The sequence below is a fragment of the Pan paniscus genome, chromosome 11, assembly GCF_029289425.2.
Source record: "Pan paniscus chromosome 11, NHGRI_mPanPan1-v2.0_pri, whole genome shotgun sequence".
NCBI lineage: Eukaryota > Metazoa > Chordata > Mammalia > Primates > Hominidae > Pan > Pan paniscus.
Genome location: NC_073260.2, coordinates 46,911,679 through 46,928,894, shown reverse-complemented (window position 1 = coordinate 46,928,894; position 17,216 = coordinate 46,911,679). Strand labels below are relative to the sequence as shown.

Genomic DNA, 17,216 nt, shown 5'->3' with positions numbered 1-17,216 from the left:
CCCCCATCTCTTCCTCCAGTACCTTTAAAAACACGAACTTTTCTGTGTTTTTGTTTTGTCTTTGTAGGCATTTAGTTTATTTGGACTTTTAGAGAAGGGGAAAGACTAAGAGGCATAATTCTCAGGGACAGAACAACAAGGTTATTGTCTCCCTCACTGCCAATGATAAAGACCTTACTAACAAAATATTCTGGATTAATTCTCAAGACACTCATGCCATCTAGGCAGGAGTGATGATTCAGTATATAAGCTGAACACATGCAGAAAAATGTGTTCCCAAAAGTAGGGAAAGTGAGTCTCAATAAATGTATTCAGAAATCTGACTTCAGAAAAAACTAGATAGAAGCAGTTTTAATTTTAGCATATATTTAGGTTTTATGCTTTATAGATTAGTTTTATTTATTTACACATGGAGGTGGGAGTAGTAACATAATCTATTGCTTTGAAGACTCATTTGAACCTCTCTCTAAAGTTCTAAGTGTTATATATAATAATCTGTTAATCTTTTTTTTGAGATGGAGTCTCACTCTGTCACCCAGGCTGGAGTGCAGTGGCACCATCCCGGCTCACTGCAACCTCTGCCTCCCAGGTTCAAACAATTCTCCCACCTCAGCCTCCTGAGTAGCTGGCATTACAGACACGCACCACCACACCCTGCTAAGTTTTGTATTTTTAGTAGAAACGAGGTTTCACCATGTTGGCCAGGCTGGCCTCAGACTCTTGAACTCAGGTGATCCGCCCGCCTTGGCATCCCAAAGTGCTGGAATTACAGGCGTGAGCCACTGCACCTGGCCAAAAGATGTTTTAACTATGGAAATTTATAAACATGTGCAAAAGTAGGAAAAGCTTATAATGAATCCTCACATACCTGTCATCCACCTTTAGTAATTACTAACATTTGCCAATCTTGTTTAATCCAACCCCTTAGCACCATTTTTTTTTTCCCTTAACCTAAATCCCAGAGATCATGTCATGGTTGTTTTATCATATATTTTGCCAACCAAAATTTAAACAGATACTTGAAAAAGCCAAAATTTACCGTATCTTGTTGTTGTTCAGCCTCAGAAAATGTAGTGCTTTCATTTCTTGTATCCCAGGTGGTATAGATTTTAAGTCATTGTGATCCAGAAATAATTCTCTCAGGGAATGATAGGCCCCATAGAAGGAGACACGGTCCATGCCATCATCAGCAAGTTTGTTAAATGACAGGTACAAGTATTCCAGGCCTGGTTCCATGTGGCCAAACACATAGCCAGGGATCCGTTCAATCTGGTTCCCAAGGAGTACTAGGTGCAGCAAGGACTTGGGTAGATAGGACGGGACGTGATAGAGCTTGTTGAAGGAGAGATCAATGGATTCTAGATTTCTGCAGCAAAGAAAAAAGTAAACAGGGTAGGGACATCAGGATGGTGATCATCAGCTCTAAATTTTGATAAGGCCAGTCTTGATGCTGGTCCATTTTCCTATAAGCACCCAGTTTGTAGTGATGATTCCAAATAGGAACTTTTCCAGGTATAGCCAGCCCTAGTCTCTTGCACCAAGCTGCATGTCCTTACCAGGGTGCCATACTGCCTCCCAGCTATGTGAGTCCATGCGAGAGGAGCATCAAAGACTAGGAGGGAAAAACTCATATCCCTAGAGGCAATACTGAGGCCCAAAGACTAAAATATCTGTACGGTTGATGCGTTGAATCCAAAATGAAATCCCGTGAATCCCAGCATGCATCTAAATGCCTATCTGTAAAGTTGTCTCTGGTTCCAGCAAGGAAGTTTGGTTTGTTTTGGCTTGTTGTGGTTCCCCTTCCCCTACATTTTCATTCCACATTTGATTTGATGACCTGGCACACCTGGGACTTGAGGCGAGCCTGAGGGAATCTAGAAAATGCTGTTAATCATCTAGAAGATCTGGGGAACGTGGTGAACTCACTGGCTTGTTTCAGGAACCCCACCTGAGTCTCCTAAGGCTTCTGCCCCACGCCCTCTTTTCACCTGATGAAGACTTCTCTGCCTACAGTGGGCTCAGTGCCACATGCTGCTGAGCCCAATTGGCCTCTCCATCCTGCTTCTGAATGACACGTGTCCCAGGCTGTGCTACTTAGGCACATAGTTCCAGGACACGCAATCCCAGATCCCAGTTGTCTGCTGGATTTGCTGCAGGGCTTGCTTCTGACTCCCTCCCCCTTCACTGAAAGCTATAGCCAGAGGCTGCTGATTTTTGTCCAGGAAGACAGAGTCTACTTTTGGCCTGCACTGTTAGGCCAAGCATTCTTCAGTCTATTTTGTAAGAGTTGAGGTGAAGAAATAGTTTGGAGAAAAGAAAGCTGTGTAGTGTAGGAGAACAGGCCTGGGCTCTGGAGCCTGGTGCTTCCACCTAATGATGATGAGGAGAAGGAGTATGGCAGATTTCTTTCTCACTGTGTGCAGGGGAATAATCCTTCATTCAAACCTCCTGACAACCTGTGAGGTAGACAGAGCTAGAGTGGCATTTGACCACTAGTGGGCAGACCTCGAAGTCAGACAGCTAGGGCTCAGTTCTTGCTAGCTCAGCACTTGGCATATGATAGGGTGTCCAGTATGCAGTATGGTGACAACAACAGTAGTTACTGCAATAATCCTAACACCAGTCATGCAGTGCACAGGTTGGAAACTGCATGAAGTAGCCCACTTTGGGGATAGGGTAAGGGTTCACTAAGAAACGATTCTGTCTCCGAGCCCTTCAGTATCGTCACCTCCCTCACTTATCCCATTCCCAGTTTCCATACTCTGTTTAATAATAGCGAGAGGAAGAAATAGTTCAATAAAATTTAAATTGTAGCATGTACTTACTCTTGATTTATCCAGGCTAAAGGAGCAATCCTATTTTCTTCAATTTTGTTATAACGTAGTACAATGACATTGATCTTTCTGGTATGATTGAAACAAATTTCAGTTATTTCTTCAATTTGGTTATTTTCTAGGTATAATTCCTATAATTAAGAGAAAAGACTATTATTTTTCTTTTGTGTTAGTTGATACATTCAATTTCATGGAGACTAAAATAGTGACATAGACTATTATCATTAGTATTATCTAAAGAGTCTTACTGCTCTTTCAAGTAAGCTCATATTTTTAAGTTGTCTTTTTTTTTTTTTTGAGACAGGGTCTCACTTTGTCACACAGGATGGAGTGCAGTGGCACAAACACGGCTCACTGCAGCCTTGACCTCCCAGGCTCAAGTGATCCTACCACCTCAGTCCCACAAGTGACTGAGACTACAGGTATGCGCCACGAAGCCTGGCTAATTTTTGTATTTTTTGTAGAGACAGGGTCTCACCATGTTGCTCAGGCTGGTCTCGAACTCCTAAGCTCAAGTGATCTACCCGCCTCGGCCTCCCAAAGTGCTGGAATTACAGGAAAGTTGTCAAATTTTATAACTAATTAGTAAAATAAAACACACTGCCATGGTTATGGAATCAAATGAATTTTATTTAAAATGTATTAGCTATAATATGTTGCAAGAAATGGCATACCAAAATAATTATACAAGGCTCTCTATTTTATAATACTTATTCACATAAATTATCTCATTTGGGCTTAAAAACTCTGAAAAGTAGACAGATATTTTTATCTCTACTTACCAGTGGAGTTAAGTTGGGCCTGGAGAGACAGGGAAGCCCACCCATGGTTACATGACTAATGCTGAGAGGGGCTTGTCCTAGCCGAGCCTCCAGCTCCCAGGCTGCCTGTTTCCTACTATTTCATGTGGTCTATAATATTTTAGGCTCATGTTTTTAGATTTGCTTTTGTTATAATTAATTAAAGTTAATTAAGAGCCTTAATTTACAACCAAGGAGAAGTTTTCTAGAACTGTTAATAAGTTTTTAATAGCTAGCTGCCTTCAAGTTAAGTTTAGTTGGCATTAGAGGGAGTTTTTCACTAAAGGATCTGCATTATAAAAATTCTCCTTGTTCTCTTGTTAGAATTCAGAGGTAAAACTGGCATATATCTTTAGTGTCACCTTCTATTCCACCTGTGAGAATTTCCCTCTTTGTTAATTTTGGTATTTGTTAGAAATTAGTAAAGCAATTTTCAACTTTTTGCTTTTACCTGCATATGTATTTAGGAGGTGAGCTAGATCAGTAAGAGACTAGTCAAATAAATCCTGGCACACCTGTCCATATGTTGAAAACTCTGCAGCTGTAGGAAAGAATGACATGAGACAGCCTTGAGGCTGCATGGTTAAGTGAGGCAGGTGTACAGCAGTGGCTTTAGAAGGATTTGTAGTATGTGCCACGCATTTGTGCGCTTGTATGCCCAGTGCTTTCCAGACTGGTAGGAGTGGATCCCTCTGGAGAGAGAGAAGTCAGTATGGGAAGCTCAGGCTCACAGTGGGGCAGATTGCTCTTTTGTATTATCCTCATTGTGTATGTATGTGTTTTAACATGTGTATGCATTATCTATTTAAATTTTAATTTTTTAATTATTCATTTCTGGCCCTGTCCCACAAAGAATCTGACTTAGCATATCTGGGGTAGGTCCAAGAGTCTGTATTTCTTAAGAACCCAGGAGATTCTGATGGAAAGCCAGCCTACTGATAAATGTCAGTGTTACATAACTCTGTCACTTAATCTGGAAATAGGAAGAAGAGGAAGGGTGGTAGCCATGACAGCCACATAAGATCACAATAGATGACCCTCTTTTCTGGCTTGCTGGGGCTGCAGCCGGAGAATGCTCCATCCTGACTTCTGGCTGGATGATCATGTGGTCTAGGAGAAACGGAGCTTAGTAAGGAAACCTGGGTTCCCATGGGGTCTGCCAGTATGTATAGACTCTCTGGACCTCAGTGTTCTTTTTGGCGGGCAGGGTGGGGTGTGGTTTGTAGAGACAGGGTCTCTCTGTGTTGCCCAGGCTGGAGTGTAGTGGTACGATCCTAGCTTACTGCAGCCTCAAACTCCTGGGCTCAAGTGATCCTCCACCTCAGCCTCCTGAGCAGCTACGACTACAGGTGTGCACCACCATGACTGGCTATTTTTTTTTTTTTATATTTTTTAGAGACAAGGTCTCACTATGTTGCCCAGGCTACTCTCAAACTCCTGGCCTCAAGCCATCTTCCTGCCTCAGCCTCCCAGAGTGCTGGGATTACTGGCGTGAGCCACTGCACGGTCCACCTCAGTGTTTTTAATGCAGGAAATGAGGGGTGTTGACATTCATCAGCCAAAGACCCCCAGGAGCACATCCTGCAGCAAGGAGACCACACATCTGGGGACCTGTGGGGCATCTCTAGAGGATAATGAAGCAAGGCTGGGGTTTGGGGCCTGGAGTTAGTCACAGGACAGTTTTGGTAGGAACTGGGTGAAAACTTGTAAGCTACAGAGTTGCTGAAACAGTCAGAGGCCTTCTTTGTACAACACTTGTATCCATGCAAGTTACTGTTAGGTCAGAGTGTCTGTGGTTTTGCCTGGAATTTGTGAGTGGACACTCTGTTACGGTTAATACCTGTTTGAGCTTCTGTGATAAGCGTCACATTTCTAGATTGGGGCAGTTTACACTGTCTTGAGAGTCAGAGTACCTCATGGAAGTTGTGGTTTCATTTAAATTCTCAATTCCTTTCTCCCATTTCCCCCAAGAGCTATCAGAAGTACCATTTTTCACTGTATCAGGTGTCTCTACTAGTAATTATAATTTCGATTCAGAATTTTGTATTGCTTGAAGAAGAAACAATGCTTAAATTATAGGAAATTCTGTATACAGCATGAAACTAGAGTTTAATTTACATCACAATAGTCTTAAAATATATTTTGTTGTAGTGTACCATATTTCAAATATAATACATTTAAAACACTAAAAAAATATATTGTTACCTCAATAGAACCAGGAAGACCCTGCGGTATAATTCTAAATTTATTTTTTCCCAGACGCAAGTAGGCTAGGCTCTTCAAAGGTTTGAAAGCTAAAGGATTGACATTGGCTTCACTGAGATTGTTTCCTTCCAATTCTAAGGTGACCAACTGATTTAAGTCTATAAAAAATAAAAGTATTAGAATATTAGGATAATTGAAAAACCATGCAAATTTTTGTAGCCTTTTGAAATGTCATGTGAAATGGCCGGTTTATTTGGAGAGCAAATACAGTTTTTTTTAAACCTTTGTATCCTCCTATAAAACCTTTTCTTAAGTACTTTGTACATCCCAGATGCTCAATTCAACCAGAACTAAATGCATGGTCCAGTAGTGAGGCAGACCCGAAAAAAATCATTGAAATGCTAGGTGCTAACAATATGTGTAAGGAACAGAAGCAAGAGAGAAGAGAGGGAGGGAGATAGGAAAGAGAGGCAGAGGAGTTTCCATAGAAATTGTGGTGGCTGAACAGGGATTTGGAATTCAGGTAGGAAAGGAATAGAAAGTTGTGGACAGTCATTGGAAACATTGCAAAGACATAGATGTATGAAGTGGCAGCATAATAGGCAATGGGGTGGGTAGAAGTTTAATGCAATGAATGATTTCTTTTTCTAGGACACAGAAAAGAACACTTTCCCTGGCTCACCCTCAGTCTCTGAACAAGGGAGTCAGAAGTAAACCAGAACAGTGAATTCCCATCATAGTTACTCACTTGTTGGCACAGAGTGCAGCCAAATGGAAGCTTTGAAAGAATGATGATCAAAAATTCTCCATGCATTCAGATTGAACTAGCAAGAAAGGCCTTTATACAAACAAATTTTTTCTACTTTGTTTCTACTAGTCTCAGGAGTGGTATGATCCAGGTCAAATGGAAGTTCTGTGCTGCAAAATGGACAGCTCAGCAATGATAATACCCAAAGGCATCTGAGTCAGAGGCTCAGGGTGTGGCCAAAATTCCCAGATTAGGGGATGTTTTCTATTCAACCCCCTTCATGGGCATTGCACCGAATGCCATGTGGGACTCAGTTCTGCTCTTAGGCAACAGCAAAGACAGTTGCATCAGGAAGAGAAATAATAAATGCTGGAAGATTAAAAGAAGAAAAAGCAGTGTAGATGTGAGTGGTATGAAAGTGCCAGGCTCCTACAGACAGAAAGATTTAGATAGAAATAGGAGGAACTTCCAAGCTGAAATAGCCAGCTGAGCACATGTAGGTGAAAGACCATGTGGGTTTGCTCAGGGGGAGAGGAGACTAGCCCTGGAGTGGCTGTGCACAGTGGAGTGAAGGTTGGTGCTCAGAGAGAAGTACACTGGGAGGGCCTTTTTTTACATTTTTAAAATTTTATTTTATTTTATTTAGAGACAGAGTCTTGCTCTGTCACCCAGGCTGGAGTGCAATAGCGTGGTCTTGGCTCACTGCAACCTCCGCCTCCCGGGTTCAAGCAATTCTCCTGCCTCAGCCTCCCGAGTAGCTGGCATTGCAGGCCCCCACCACCACACTCAGCTAATTCTGGGAGGGCCTTTGCACCCTGGACAACAACGTCTGGCTCTCATTCTCTAGGCAGCAAGATGGGGATGGCAGGACAAGGGCCACATTTTACAAAGGTTAACCTGGTGGTGGTGCTCAGGATTAATGGAAGTGCTGAGCAACAGGAAGTAGCCAGGCCAGCCAGTAAATTGGGATAAGTGGTTATATTTCCTCATATTCTCTTTCATTTCCAAAACTAAAGGTACTGAGAATCTGACATCTTTCTCTAGTACATAGGTGAAGTTTTGAAATGCAGTGGAAGTTTTTCATTGAAAAATAGATAACAGAAATGAACTAGTGGCCATTACATGACTGAGAGAAAAAGAGAGAAACAGTGCAAATTCAGGACGCTGTGTTTTCTTTTGCAATTATTCTCTGGTATATATAGGAAATAGGAGGTAACAGGAAATAGGATGGAGCTAGAGAACGTTTGTTGTAGGTGAGACTTGAGGTGGATGTTGAAAGGATTCATGGACAGGAAACAGGAAGTCTTCCATGGTGGGTGGTACCATGACAGGCTGTGGACATGGCAGGTGCCTCGATGTTCCTGGCAGGCAGCATCACATGGTCATCCACTAGAGCAGCCTCCAGGGCTCCTGATTTAGTTGTTTCAGTCATTAGTGACAACAAAAATGCTTTTAAAGCGTGCCTGGTTTTCCTCAGCTGTCCCTCCCTCCACCTTTCACACCTCTCTCTCAATTGTAAGTCCTTCCCTTTCTCCATAACACGTGTGCACATCTCAGGTGGACTCTGCTCCTCCTGCAGGTAAATTCCCTGCCCTTCAGCAAGGTGTGTGCAGCCCCTTGTGCTGCTCTTTGCCTGCCTTTCACCTTCACCGTGCCTGCTTGCAGCTCCCACAGTATCCCAAATTGTCTCATTTATTTGCATCTTTGTGCTGTTTTCTCTCCCTGGAGTGCCCTCCTTCCCCCTCTCTGGAGCTATAATCTGAAAGGTCATGAGTGAGGAGCCACCCCAAGACAGATGACAGGAGAGCAGTGGGCCACCTGCTTCCACACAGAAGCAGGGTGCCCTCACAGCACTCCTGGCAGCCAGCCTGACCATCCACAGCATCAGGACTCCCAGCCATGGGGAGCCCAGCACCCGAGGGGCCAGTACTGCAGTAGCTCTTAGAACTCAGCCCACCCAGGGAGTGCAGCCGGGGGTATCTGAGCCGGAGGACAGAAGCACTGCCGGCATGGGGCCGAGGCTCCTCGGGTGCTCGGACTGTGGAGAAAGGTGGGCTAAGAAAGGCAGGCAGACAGCCCGTTCACCCTGGCTTCCTGTCAAGACTCTGGGAATCTAGAAGCATTTGTGAGTGAGGGAGGAGAAGAGTACTCTGGAAGGCAGTTCCAGGGGTGTGTGAAAGCACCTTCACAATCAGGAGTGCATGTTTTATAACATCTCGTTTTGATAACCCAACTAAAAGTGTGACTGACTTATAGTTCATATACAGCCTGTTAGTACAGTTGTTCTAAATTGCTGACACCCTTTGGTCTTCAGCGGTTAGAAACTGAATTTTCTAATGTCTTTCCCATTTGGCAGTCTGCATCAAAATTTGTGTTTATTAATGTTTTTCTGTGTGTCCTGAAATCCATCTGGAAATTGAGTATTTCCATAACTAATCCTCAGATTTGGCAATTCTCATTATTATTGTTCTTTTCTCAATACCAGAAGTGTTTTGTTCCTGTGAAGTTTTTTGGGAGCTACAGGAAATAATTGAATTGTTTTATTCCTTTAAAGGCTTTGTTTAATAAATAACATAATAAATAAAAACATAATATGTTTCAAAGCAAGGAAACAGACAGTGTTGAGCACTGTACCTCAAGATCTATGCTAGACTATTAGGAAGATAAAAAGAAAAGGTAGGCAGTCCTTGTCTCAAAAAAGTACACAGTACAATCAAAGGCATTAGCTAGAATTCATGAAAAGTAAAATGTGATAAAGCCTCTTCTATACAGAGTCACAATATGACAACTTCAGCTGTCTAGCACAGTCCCGAAACAAGCAGAAGAGGGGCCATTTCCAGCAATGTCGAGTGCACAGAACATGGGGCACGCTCACTAAAGGCTGTCAGAAAGCTAGGCCATGGTGGGAGCCTTGCATCCACATGCCGTGGGGTGTGGAGTTAGCAGGACTTCAGTGACATATGAGTACAGAAGTTCCAGCCCAAGCCCTCTCAGGCAGAAAATTGCCAAAGTCAAAGTTAATACCATGAAGAGCATGTGCTTTCTCTGTAGGACAGCATCTCAGCCGCATATGCAGTGCCCATTTATTCATATTTCATGCATAATTCCCATGTGCTTAGTTTTGTTTTTAGGTTCCAACACATGATAAATGAAAATAGCAAGGTGTATGGAGGCAGCAAGAGTTGTGGGTGGGGTCTGTTGACCATCAGAGTGATAAAGGAGATCCAATCAACAAACATGGCACTGGTTAGTCGCTACGAAGAACCGACAAAATTGTCGATCCATAACACAAAACACACGGCAGTGCAGGGAATATTTAGCGTAATTCTTCAGATATTTTGGATTTGTAGTAAATTTATTGCCTTGTGAATAATAAGAACCTGGAATCATTGAGAAACAATGTTATTCATGGGTAAGGTACAAAGACAATAGGCAGTTTAAAATTCATTTTACGTTTTACCAGTCAATAGTTAAAAGAAGTTTTATCAACTCAAATGGTTAAGTGACCTAAAAATATTTACTATTTATTCATTTGGCAATACAGTAAATAAAATTTCTACAGGACTATATAGGAAAGATTATAAGGAAGCATATCATTGAAAAACAAATATTAAATACCTGATAAACTTTCTTCATCGATAGCCTGAAGATTGTTCTCATTGACTTTAAGTTCTTCTAATGTAGATGGCAATTGTGAAGGAACCTGTATCAAATTATTTCCATCCATATTCAAACGCATTAACTTCTTCAGAAGCTTAAAAAGCAAATCTCAAAGTTACTTTTTTATCTAGTCACAGCTGTGCAGTCACATTTCATATAATGGTCGTGACTAAAAGTCTCACAAACCTATCCTTCCTTAGGCTTAGACAGTAATGTCCAGGCCACACAGCAAACCCCTTATTCCCCCTGCCAGGTTGATATTGATCCTGGTAATAGCATTGATTCTCAGGGATTTTCAGCAGACTACATTTGATTATTTTGTAGCTTACTCACCACGTTTATATTGCAGCTTTAGAAAGTGAGAGAAAGCTGCCATAACTACTGGATTGGTCATTCTTGCTAGATCTTAGGTTTCCACCTTTACAGCAATAGACAGAAATTTTATGAAATCATGCAGTAATCTGAAGCTGTCATGGATGCTAACAATTAAGATAGCAATCAATCCTTTAAACATACTTGTAAACCTCAGTTTTTTATCTACTCCAGAAAGGTCATAAAATAACACTAATTACTGTGGAAATTTTTCAAAACCAAGGACTACAGATATCACAAGCCATTCCAATATGGCATCCAGTTGACTGTCTGGAAAAGTGTCTTTTTCACATTTGTAGTTGTGTGTTCATTGGTCAAACATAGCCTGTACCACCACAAGTGGGGACCTGTAGTTGGGTAGGTTTTAGTAAAGTCCCATGGAATGATTCACTTCTGCAGTGATCATATTCAAATTTCAACAGTTTCGGAATGGGACAGAGAATTCCAAAGCAAGAAAAGGAGGTAATCTCTTACAATATTTTTCTCTTGGACAAATAGGAAAAGGACCCCCTAATGCTAGCCATTTTCTAGAAGAAGGATGGATAGCATGAAGTAGATCTAGGGTGTGAATGTAGAACCCTTTTATCTGCCAGCCTAGACTCCAGATAAGAAACAGGAAATGAGAATAGAAGAGACCAGTGCTTTGTCTGAAGAGTGGGTGGAAGACCCAGAAGACTGCCCAAGGGAGTAACAGTTTCATTTAGTGGAATATAGTGTGCTTTATTTTTGGCTTTTCAAACACACACATTTATGAGTTTTTGTTTACAAACATAAACCCCTTTTCTCTTGGCTCTGAAATTCCTTGAATTCTCTCTTCTTTTCTCCTTTTTGTTGTTTGAGACAGGGTCTTCCTCTGTCACCCAGGCTGGAGTGCAATGGCGCGATCTCGGCTCACTGCAACCTCCGCCTCCCGAATTCAAGCGATTCTCCTGCCTCAGCCTCCCGAGTAGCTGGGACTACAGGTGCATGCCACCACGCTCGGCTAATTTTTTGTATTTTTAGTAGAGACGGGGTTTCACCATGTTGGCCAGGCTGGTCTCAAACTCCTGACCTCATGATCCGCCCATCTTGGCCTCCCAAAGTGCCGGGATTACAGGCATGAGCCACTGTGCCTGGCCTGTTTTTTTTTTTTTTTAAATATATAATTAGTCCAATCTGTATCTTTCAAAGGTTTACTCTGTGCTGTTTCCTGTTCTCTCTCTTTCCCTCTTCTTTCCCAAGCTATCCCTAATTTTTATATGAGCCTATTTGTTTTTCCAGAACCCCCTTCTGCCAAAGTATCCTCCATCAGGTTTTGTTCATTGCACACACAAAAAAAGGAAGCAGTGTCTTGCTGGCCTGAAAAATGTTAACAGAGGTTCCAGATAGGCTCAATTTGTTTCCAGAAAATACTTCAGATGCTAAAAGACCAGATTTTAGCATGTTTTCAGTTACTTGGGAAGAAACTACTCCATAAATTAAAATCATTACTTTTGTCACTGATGCTATTGTTGGTGTCCTTACAGCAAAGCTAAAAGTATGTAAAATAGTAAACTATATTCAAGGGAAAACTTGAATTCAATTTAGGGACATCAGAGAGGAAACTTTCTTAGAAGAAGACTACCATTTAGAAGCATTTTCCTTTTCCTCCCTTCCCCATCTCCAACCAATGCAAGTCATAGTGAAGCCATTCGTCCAAATAGACAAATCAGAGCATGTATTTACCTTGAATGCTTTTGGACCTATGCCTGAAGAAGTGATATTATTTTTGCTCAGATCAAGCCTTTCCAAATTTGGTAATCCATTAAATGCTTCATCTGGGATGGAGGCGATGGAATTGCCTAGGACACACAGCGGTTATGTTTTAGGCATGTGTGCATATACATACATGTACACACATGTATGGGCATGTGTGCATAGATATCAAGAGAGAGCTTTGTCTGGAGGAGAAAGCAATACTCAGAACAAGGACAGAATATATATTATATAACCAAAGCATGTTCAGAAAAGTAACAAGCTGGAAATAGATGGTTTAACATAGTTGACATTTTCTCTCTAAGGATTCATCAAGCTCTAAATATATCATGGTTTAGATGAAGGTGCTTAACACAGCCAGAATGTGGTCTGCTGGAGAGTACTGGTAACATTGTACATTTACAACAAAGGTGTGGAAGGTTACACAGAAACTGATTTTTATTCTTCATATTTTCCCATAGCCATTTTCCTGGACTAGAAACATGCCTCTGTTTTTGTCCATGAATGCTCATGCCAATCACTCACCTCCTCTGAGCCTGTCTCCATCTCTGCATAAGAAGCTTGGGGAGATCATCTCCCAGACTCTCTCAGATCTAATGTTATGCCTCTACGGCTTCAATCTACAAAGGTTCCTGTATGCTTTAATTTTATAGGTTTTTGTTTTAACATTTAGTTAAGTTCAGTAGTCAATTTTTAAACCCAGAAAGTGAGCATACCAGTAGTACATACCATAAAAGCCACGTGGTGACCTTCTTATAAAACCATAACAGTGTAGCTCAGCATGGGTCATTTATCTTTTCCAAGGCTTTAGACTTTCACAAATGGGGTTTTCTTAGGGCAGAGCATACCTGGTGTATAGGCCACAGGAGGAAGGGACTTTCCTGAGCATGAGAGGAGTTCCTTAGGTGATCATATGAAAGTAGGATGAAATCCTTTGTCAGAGAGGCCATGGAAGCTTCTATTATGTTTGACACTGGCAGTGTGCTGTCACAGATGGCCATCTCTGCACAAATGTGTTGACCTTTTCAGCTTCCCTCACCCCAGCATCTCCAGGGCCACCCCTGGCATGGGGGCCTCATTACCCAGACGAATGCTCCTGCTGCTCCCAGCACCCAAAGTGTCCCCACCAGCCAGCCTCTCCCTGGTCCTGCTGTTGTTCCACTCAGAGCCCTCCCTGGTGGTCCTATGGAAACATGGGCAGAAGGTCTAGATGACCACATTCCCTCTAGAATGTCAAAAACGAAGGGAAAAAACAACTGACAGTACCAAGTGCGGGCAGGCTGCAGAGAGGCAGGAGCTCCCCAGCATGCAGGTGGGAAAGGAACAGCCACTTTAGAGAACTGTGGGGCATTTTCTTATAAACTTAAACATGTATTTACCATATCCGCAGTCCCACTCCTGGGCATTGCCCTAGAGAAATGAACACTTAGGTCCACACAAACATCTGTACGTGGATATTTATAGCAACTTTATACATAATCACCCCAAACTGGAAACAACTCAGATGACGTTTAACTGATAGGAAACCCTGCCCCATCCACATGATGGAACACTACTTGGCAGAAGAGAGGAATGAACTACTGATACACAAAACAAAATGGGTGGCTTTCAAAAACATTAGAAGCCAGACTGAAAGGGCTATGTATTGTATGATTCCATTTATGTGACACTCTGGAAAAGGCAAAACTGTAGAGACAGAAAACAGATCAGTGTTCTGTGGTGGCCAGTGACTGGTGGAGGGGGAAACAAGGAATTTTGGGGAGTGATAGAATGTCCTATATCTTAATTTTGGTGGTGGTTACATGACTATGTGCATTTGTCAAAACTCAGAACTATATACTAAAAATAAGTTTTACTACATATAAATTATACCTCATTAAAGCTGATTTTTAAGAAACATCAGTAGGAAATCATCATTTGATTTGGAGGAGTTTGCTTTATACCTAACTGCTATTCTGCAGTAAACAGCTATCTCTTCTGCAAAGTTTATATATTTGAAGATTATGAAATTAGTCTATTCAGGATCAATTTTTAGGATGAAATTAAAATACAGTCTTCACAGAGCAATGAGAATCGTTCACTTTTTTTTTTTTTTTTTTTTAAGAGACAGGATCTCGCTCTGTTGCCTAGACTAGTCTGAAACTACTGGGCTGAAGCCATTCCCCCACCTCAGCCTACTGAGTAGCTGGGACTACAAGTGTATACAACTGCATGTGGCTAAGAGTCATTTACTTTTTTTTTTTTTTTTTTTTTTGAGATGGAGTCTCGCTCAAGTGCCCAGGCTAGAGAACAGTGGCTCAATCTCAGCTCACTGCAACCTCCGCCTCCTGGATTCAAACGATTCTCCTGCCTCGGCCTTCTGAGTAGCTGGGATTACAGGCATGCCCCACCACGCCCGGCTAATTTTTGTATTTTTGGTAGAGATGGGGTTTCACCATATTGTCCAGGCTGGTCTCGAACCCCTGACCTCAGGTGATCTGGCCACCTCAGCCTTTCAAAGTGCTGAGATTATAGGCGTGAGCCACCGTGCCCAGCTGCTAAGAGTCATTTACTTTTAAAGCACAAAATAAAGCAGAAGTCATCATCTCTTACCAGTGAGCTCCAGACTTGTTATCTGTGGTGCTGTCAGCGGTGGTATCTGGGTAAGCATGGCGTTGATGCAGCTGATGGTCCTGTAGGACAGAGAGCACCCGCTTGGCAGGCGCAGTGTGCCTCTGGGAGGAGCAGGAAGCGGGGATCGAGAGGGCATTCGGAACATATCTCCTCTTACCGGGTCCTCCTCATCCTCCTCATCCTCCTCACCCTCCTCACCCTCCTCCTCCTCATCCTCCTCATCCTCCTCCTCCTCCCTTCCTTGGCGTTGTTGCTGGTGTGCCAGCCTTCTCTCCTTTCCAGGCCTCTGCTTTCTGTCTCCTCCTCTGCTGTCCCCCTCACTGTAAAGTTGCCCCTGATTTCTAGATTCAGGGGTCTCTCTCTTTTGCTCTGTATCTTCTTCTTTCACTTCTTCATCCTCCTCAGATTGAAGTGCTTCTTTTCTTACTATTTGGTCCATTCCCACCTGAGGAGGTGGCAGTTGCTTATGAAGTAAATTGGTAGGTTCTCTTTGTTCTGAAGAATCACCAGAAAATTCATTTCTATCATTTAATGCTATACCACTGAGTAGAGAATAGGAGACTAATGACCACGCAAGGATGAGGTAGCAGAGATAAGTTGATGATATTAATAAAAGAAAAAACCATAATGAAAATGAGGTTAGTAAATATTATTCCCTCCAAGTATTTGAGTGCAATTTAAAGATGAAATGCACCTTGAAATTCTTGCTTAAAAAGTTTTAATAGTCACTTTATTTCTATTTTGTAATATCTGTTACATTTTATTCACCTGTGGGCCTTAATACTAATTTTTATATTAAATAACTTAATGCTTATTTTTGCTAACATATCATGATACCTGGTGACTAAGGAGGGAATAATATTGCCACATGAGGCAAAATGGTAAGCAATCCTGTTGTGAGATTGTGTTATAATCAGATGTGATACCTTTATAATAGATACTGTTCTGTTCACTGGGGCTATTGCTAATGTGAGAATTTGCAGACTGTTTACCAGACATTAGAAAAGTGAAACAGGTGTATATTTTACTTGCTTATAGCAGTGAAACCAACTTTTGCTTATAGATTTGTCATTATTTTTGTCCGTGGCATCATAACATCATCCTCTGAAATTCAGAATTATAGAGAGAGAGTTTTCCTCCTTCTCTGTCCCAGACTCTATACTTAAATCATCTTTACTACCTGAGACTTACAAATGACATTCTGGACTTAAGTGATGTTGCTTTAACTTAGACATATGCCCAGGAGTGCTGTTTATCCTTCCATGATGGTGGGAGTAGAATAGATGATAGTAGACAGTTAATCTACATTTATATTTAGCTGTTAAATCTTTGGCAGAAAGTGGGGAAGACATGACAAAGACTAGATTCAAATTCACTCTCTGGGTAAACAGTTCTAGGAAGAACTGATTTCACAGTGCATACTATTTTTTTTCCCCCCGAGACGGAGTCTTGCTCTGTCGCCCAGGCTGGAATGCAGTGGCATGATCTCGGCTCACTGCACCCTCCGCCTCCCGGGTTCAAGCGATTCTCCTGCCTCAGCCTCCCAAGTAGCTGGGATTACAGGCACCCCACCACCATGCCAGGCTAATTTTTGTATTTTTAGTAGAGATGGGGTTTCACCATGTTGACCAGGCTGGTCTCGAACACCTGACCTTGTGATCCTCCCGCCTCAGCCTCCCAAAGTGCTGGGATTACAGGTGTGAGCTACCGTGCCCAGCCAGAGTGCATACATTTTCTTCCATCAAGATTTAAAAATTTACTTAATCATCTGCCTACTTTTATTTAACACTATATATAAACTACTCCCAAAAAGAACTCAGGAAATATAATTATTTGGAGAAATTACTTGAGATATCAATTCAGTATGTATTATAAAGTCTGTGAATTATTTTTTCACATCTCTAGCAAAACATGCAGAAGAATAGGAAAAAGTTAGTAAAAGGAAACTAAAGCTATCATATTGAAACATTTAAAATCCTTCCTGTATATCCAAGTTTATTTTTCCAAAATAACTACATTTCAAGAATACTCCAAGTCTTCTGAAAAAATTTCTGAGAATTTGTGACTCTTACTTTGTAAAACTTGTATTTATTTCACTCCAAGGAATCCATTTCATTGAACACTTTTTTCCTAACTCTTTTTAAATATTAGTGAAATATTTGGTAGTATAACACAAAACACAATTTCTAAATAGTCAAAAGTTTTTCCTGGCAAGGAGACTTTTGTAGACACCTACCCTGTGATCATCTG

The 17,216-nt window shown here is 41.7% G+C and overlaps 2 protein-coding genes across 9 annotated transcripts in view; one reads left to right on the top strand and one right to left on the bottom strand.

Annotated features, from left to right (window-relative positions):
- CENPP (centromere protein P) overlaps positions 1–17,216 on the top strand; it is a 295,833-nt gene that overhangs the window by 175,164 nt on the left and 103,453 nt on the right. Inside the window, exon 6 of one of the 5 annotated variants that reach the window (XM_063594331.1) lies at positions 3,139–3,449. The exons of the other annotated variants lie outside the window; for them this stretch is intronic. Within the exon in view, the coding sequence (XP_063450401.1) occupies positions 3,139–3,420 (282 nt within the window). The 3' untranslated portion in view covers positions 3,421–3,449. Of the gene's footprint in view, positions 1–3,138; positions 3,450–17,216 lie in introns of those variants that run through there. 5 annotated transcript variants of the gene reach the window in all.
- ECM2 (extracellular matrix protein 2) overlaps positions 1–17,216 on the bottom strand; it is a 42,738-nt gene that overhangs the window by 5,798 nt on the left and 19,724 nt on the right. For 2 of the 4 annotated variants that reach the window (XM_063594327.1, XM_055091778.2), the window contains 6 exons: positions 14,946–15,527; positions 12,324–12,439; positions 10,206–10,341; positions 5,840–5,997; positions 2,826–2,965; positions 1,040–1,366 (listed from right to left, as the gene is read on the bottom strand). In XM_063594327.1, coding sequence (XP_063450397.1) covers positions 1,040–1,366; positions 2,826–2,965; positions 5,840–5,997; positions 10,206–10,341; positions 12,324–12,439; positions 14,946–15,527 — 1,459 coding nt within the window. The remainder of the gene's footprint in view (positions 1–1,039; positions 1,367–2,825; positions 2,966–5,839; positions 5,998–10,205; positions 10,342–12,323; positions 12,440–14,945; positions 15,528–17,216) is intronic. The other 2 variants (XM_034967711.3, XM_063594328.1) reach the window with 1 other exon arrangement.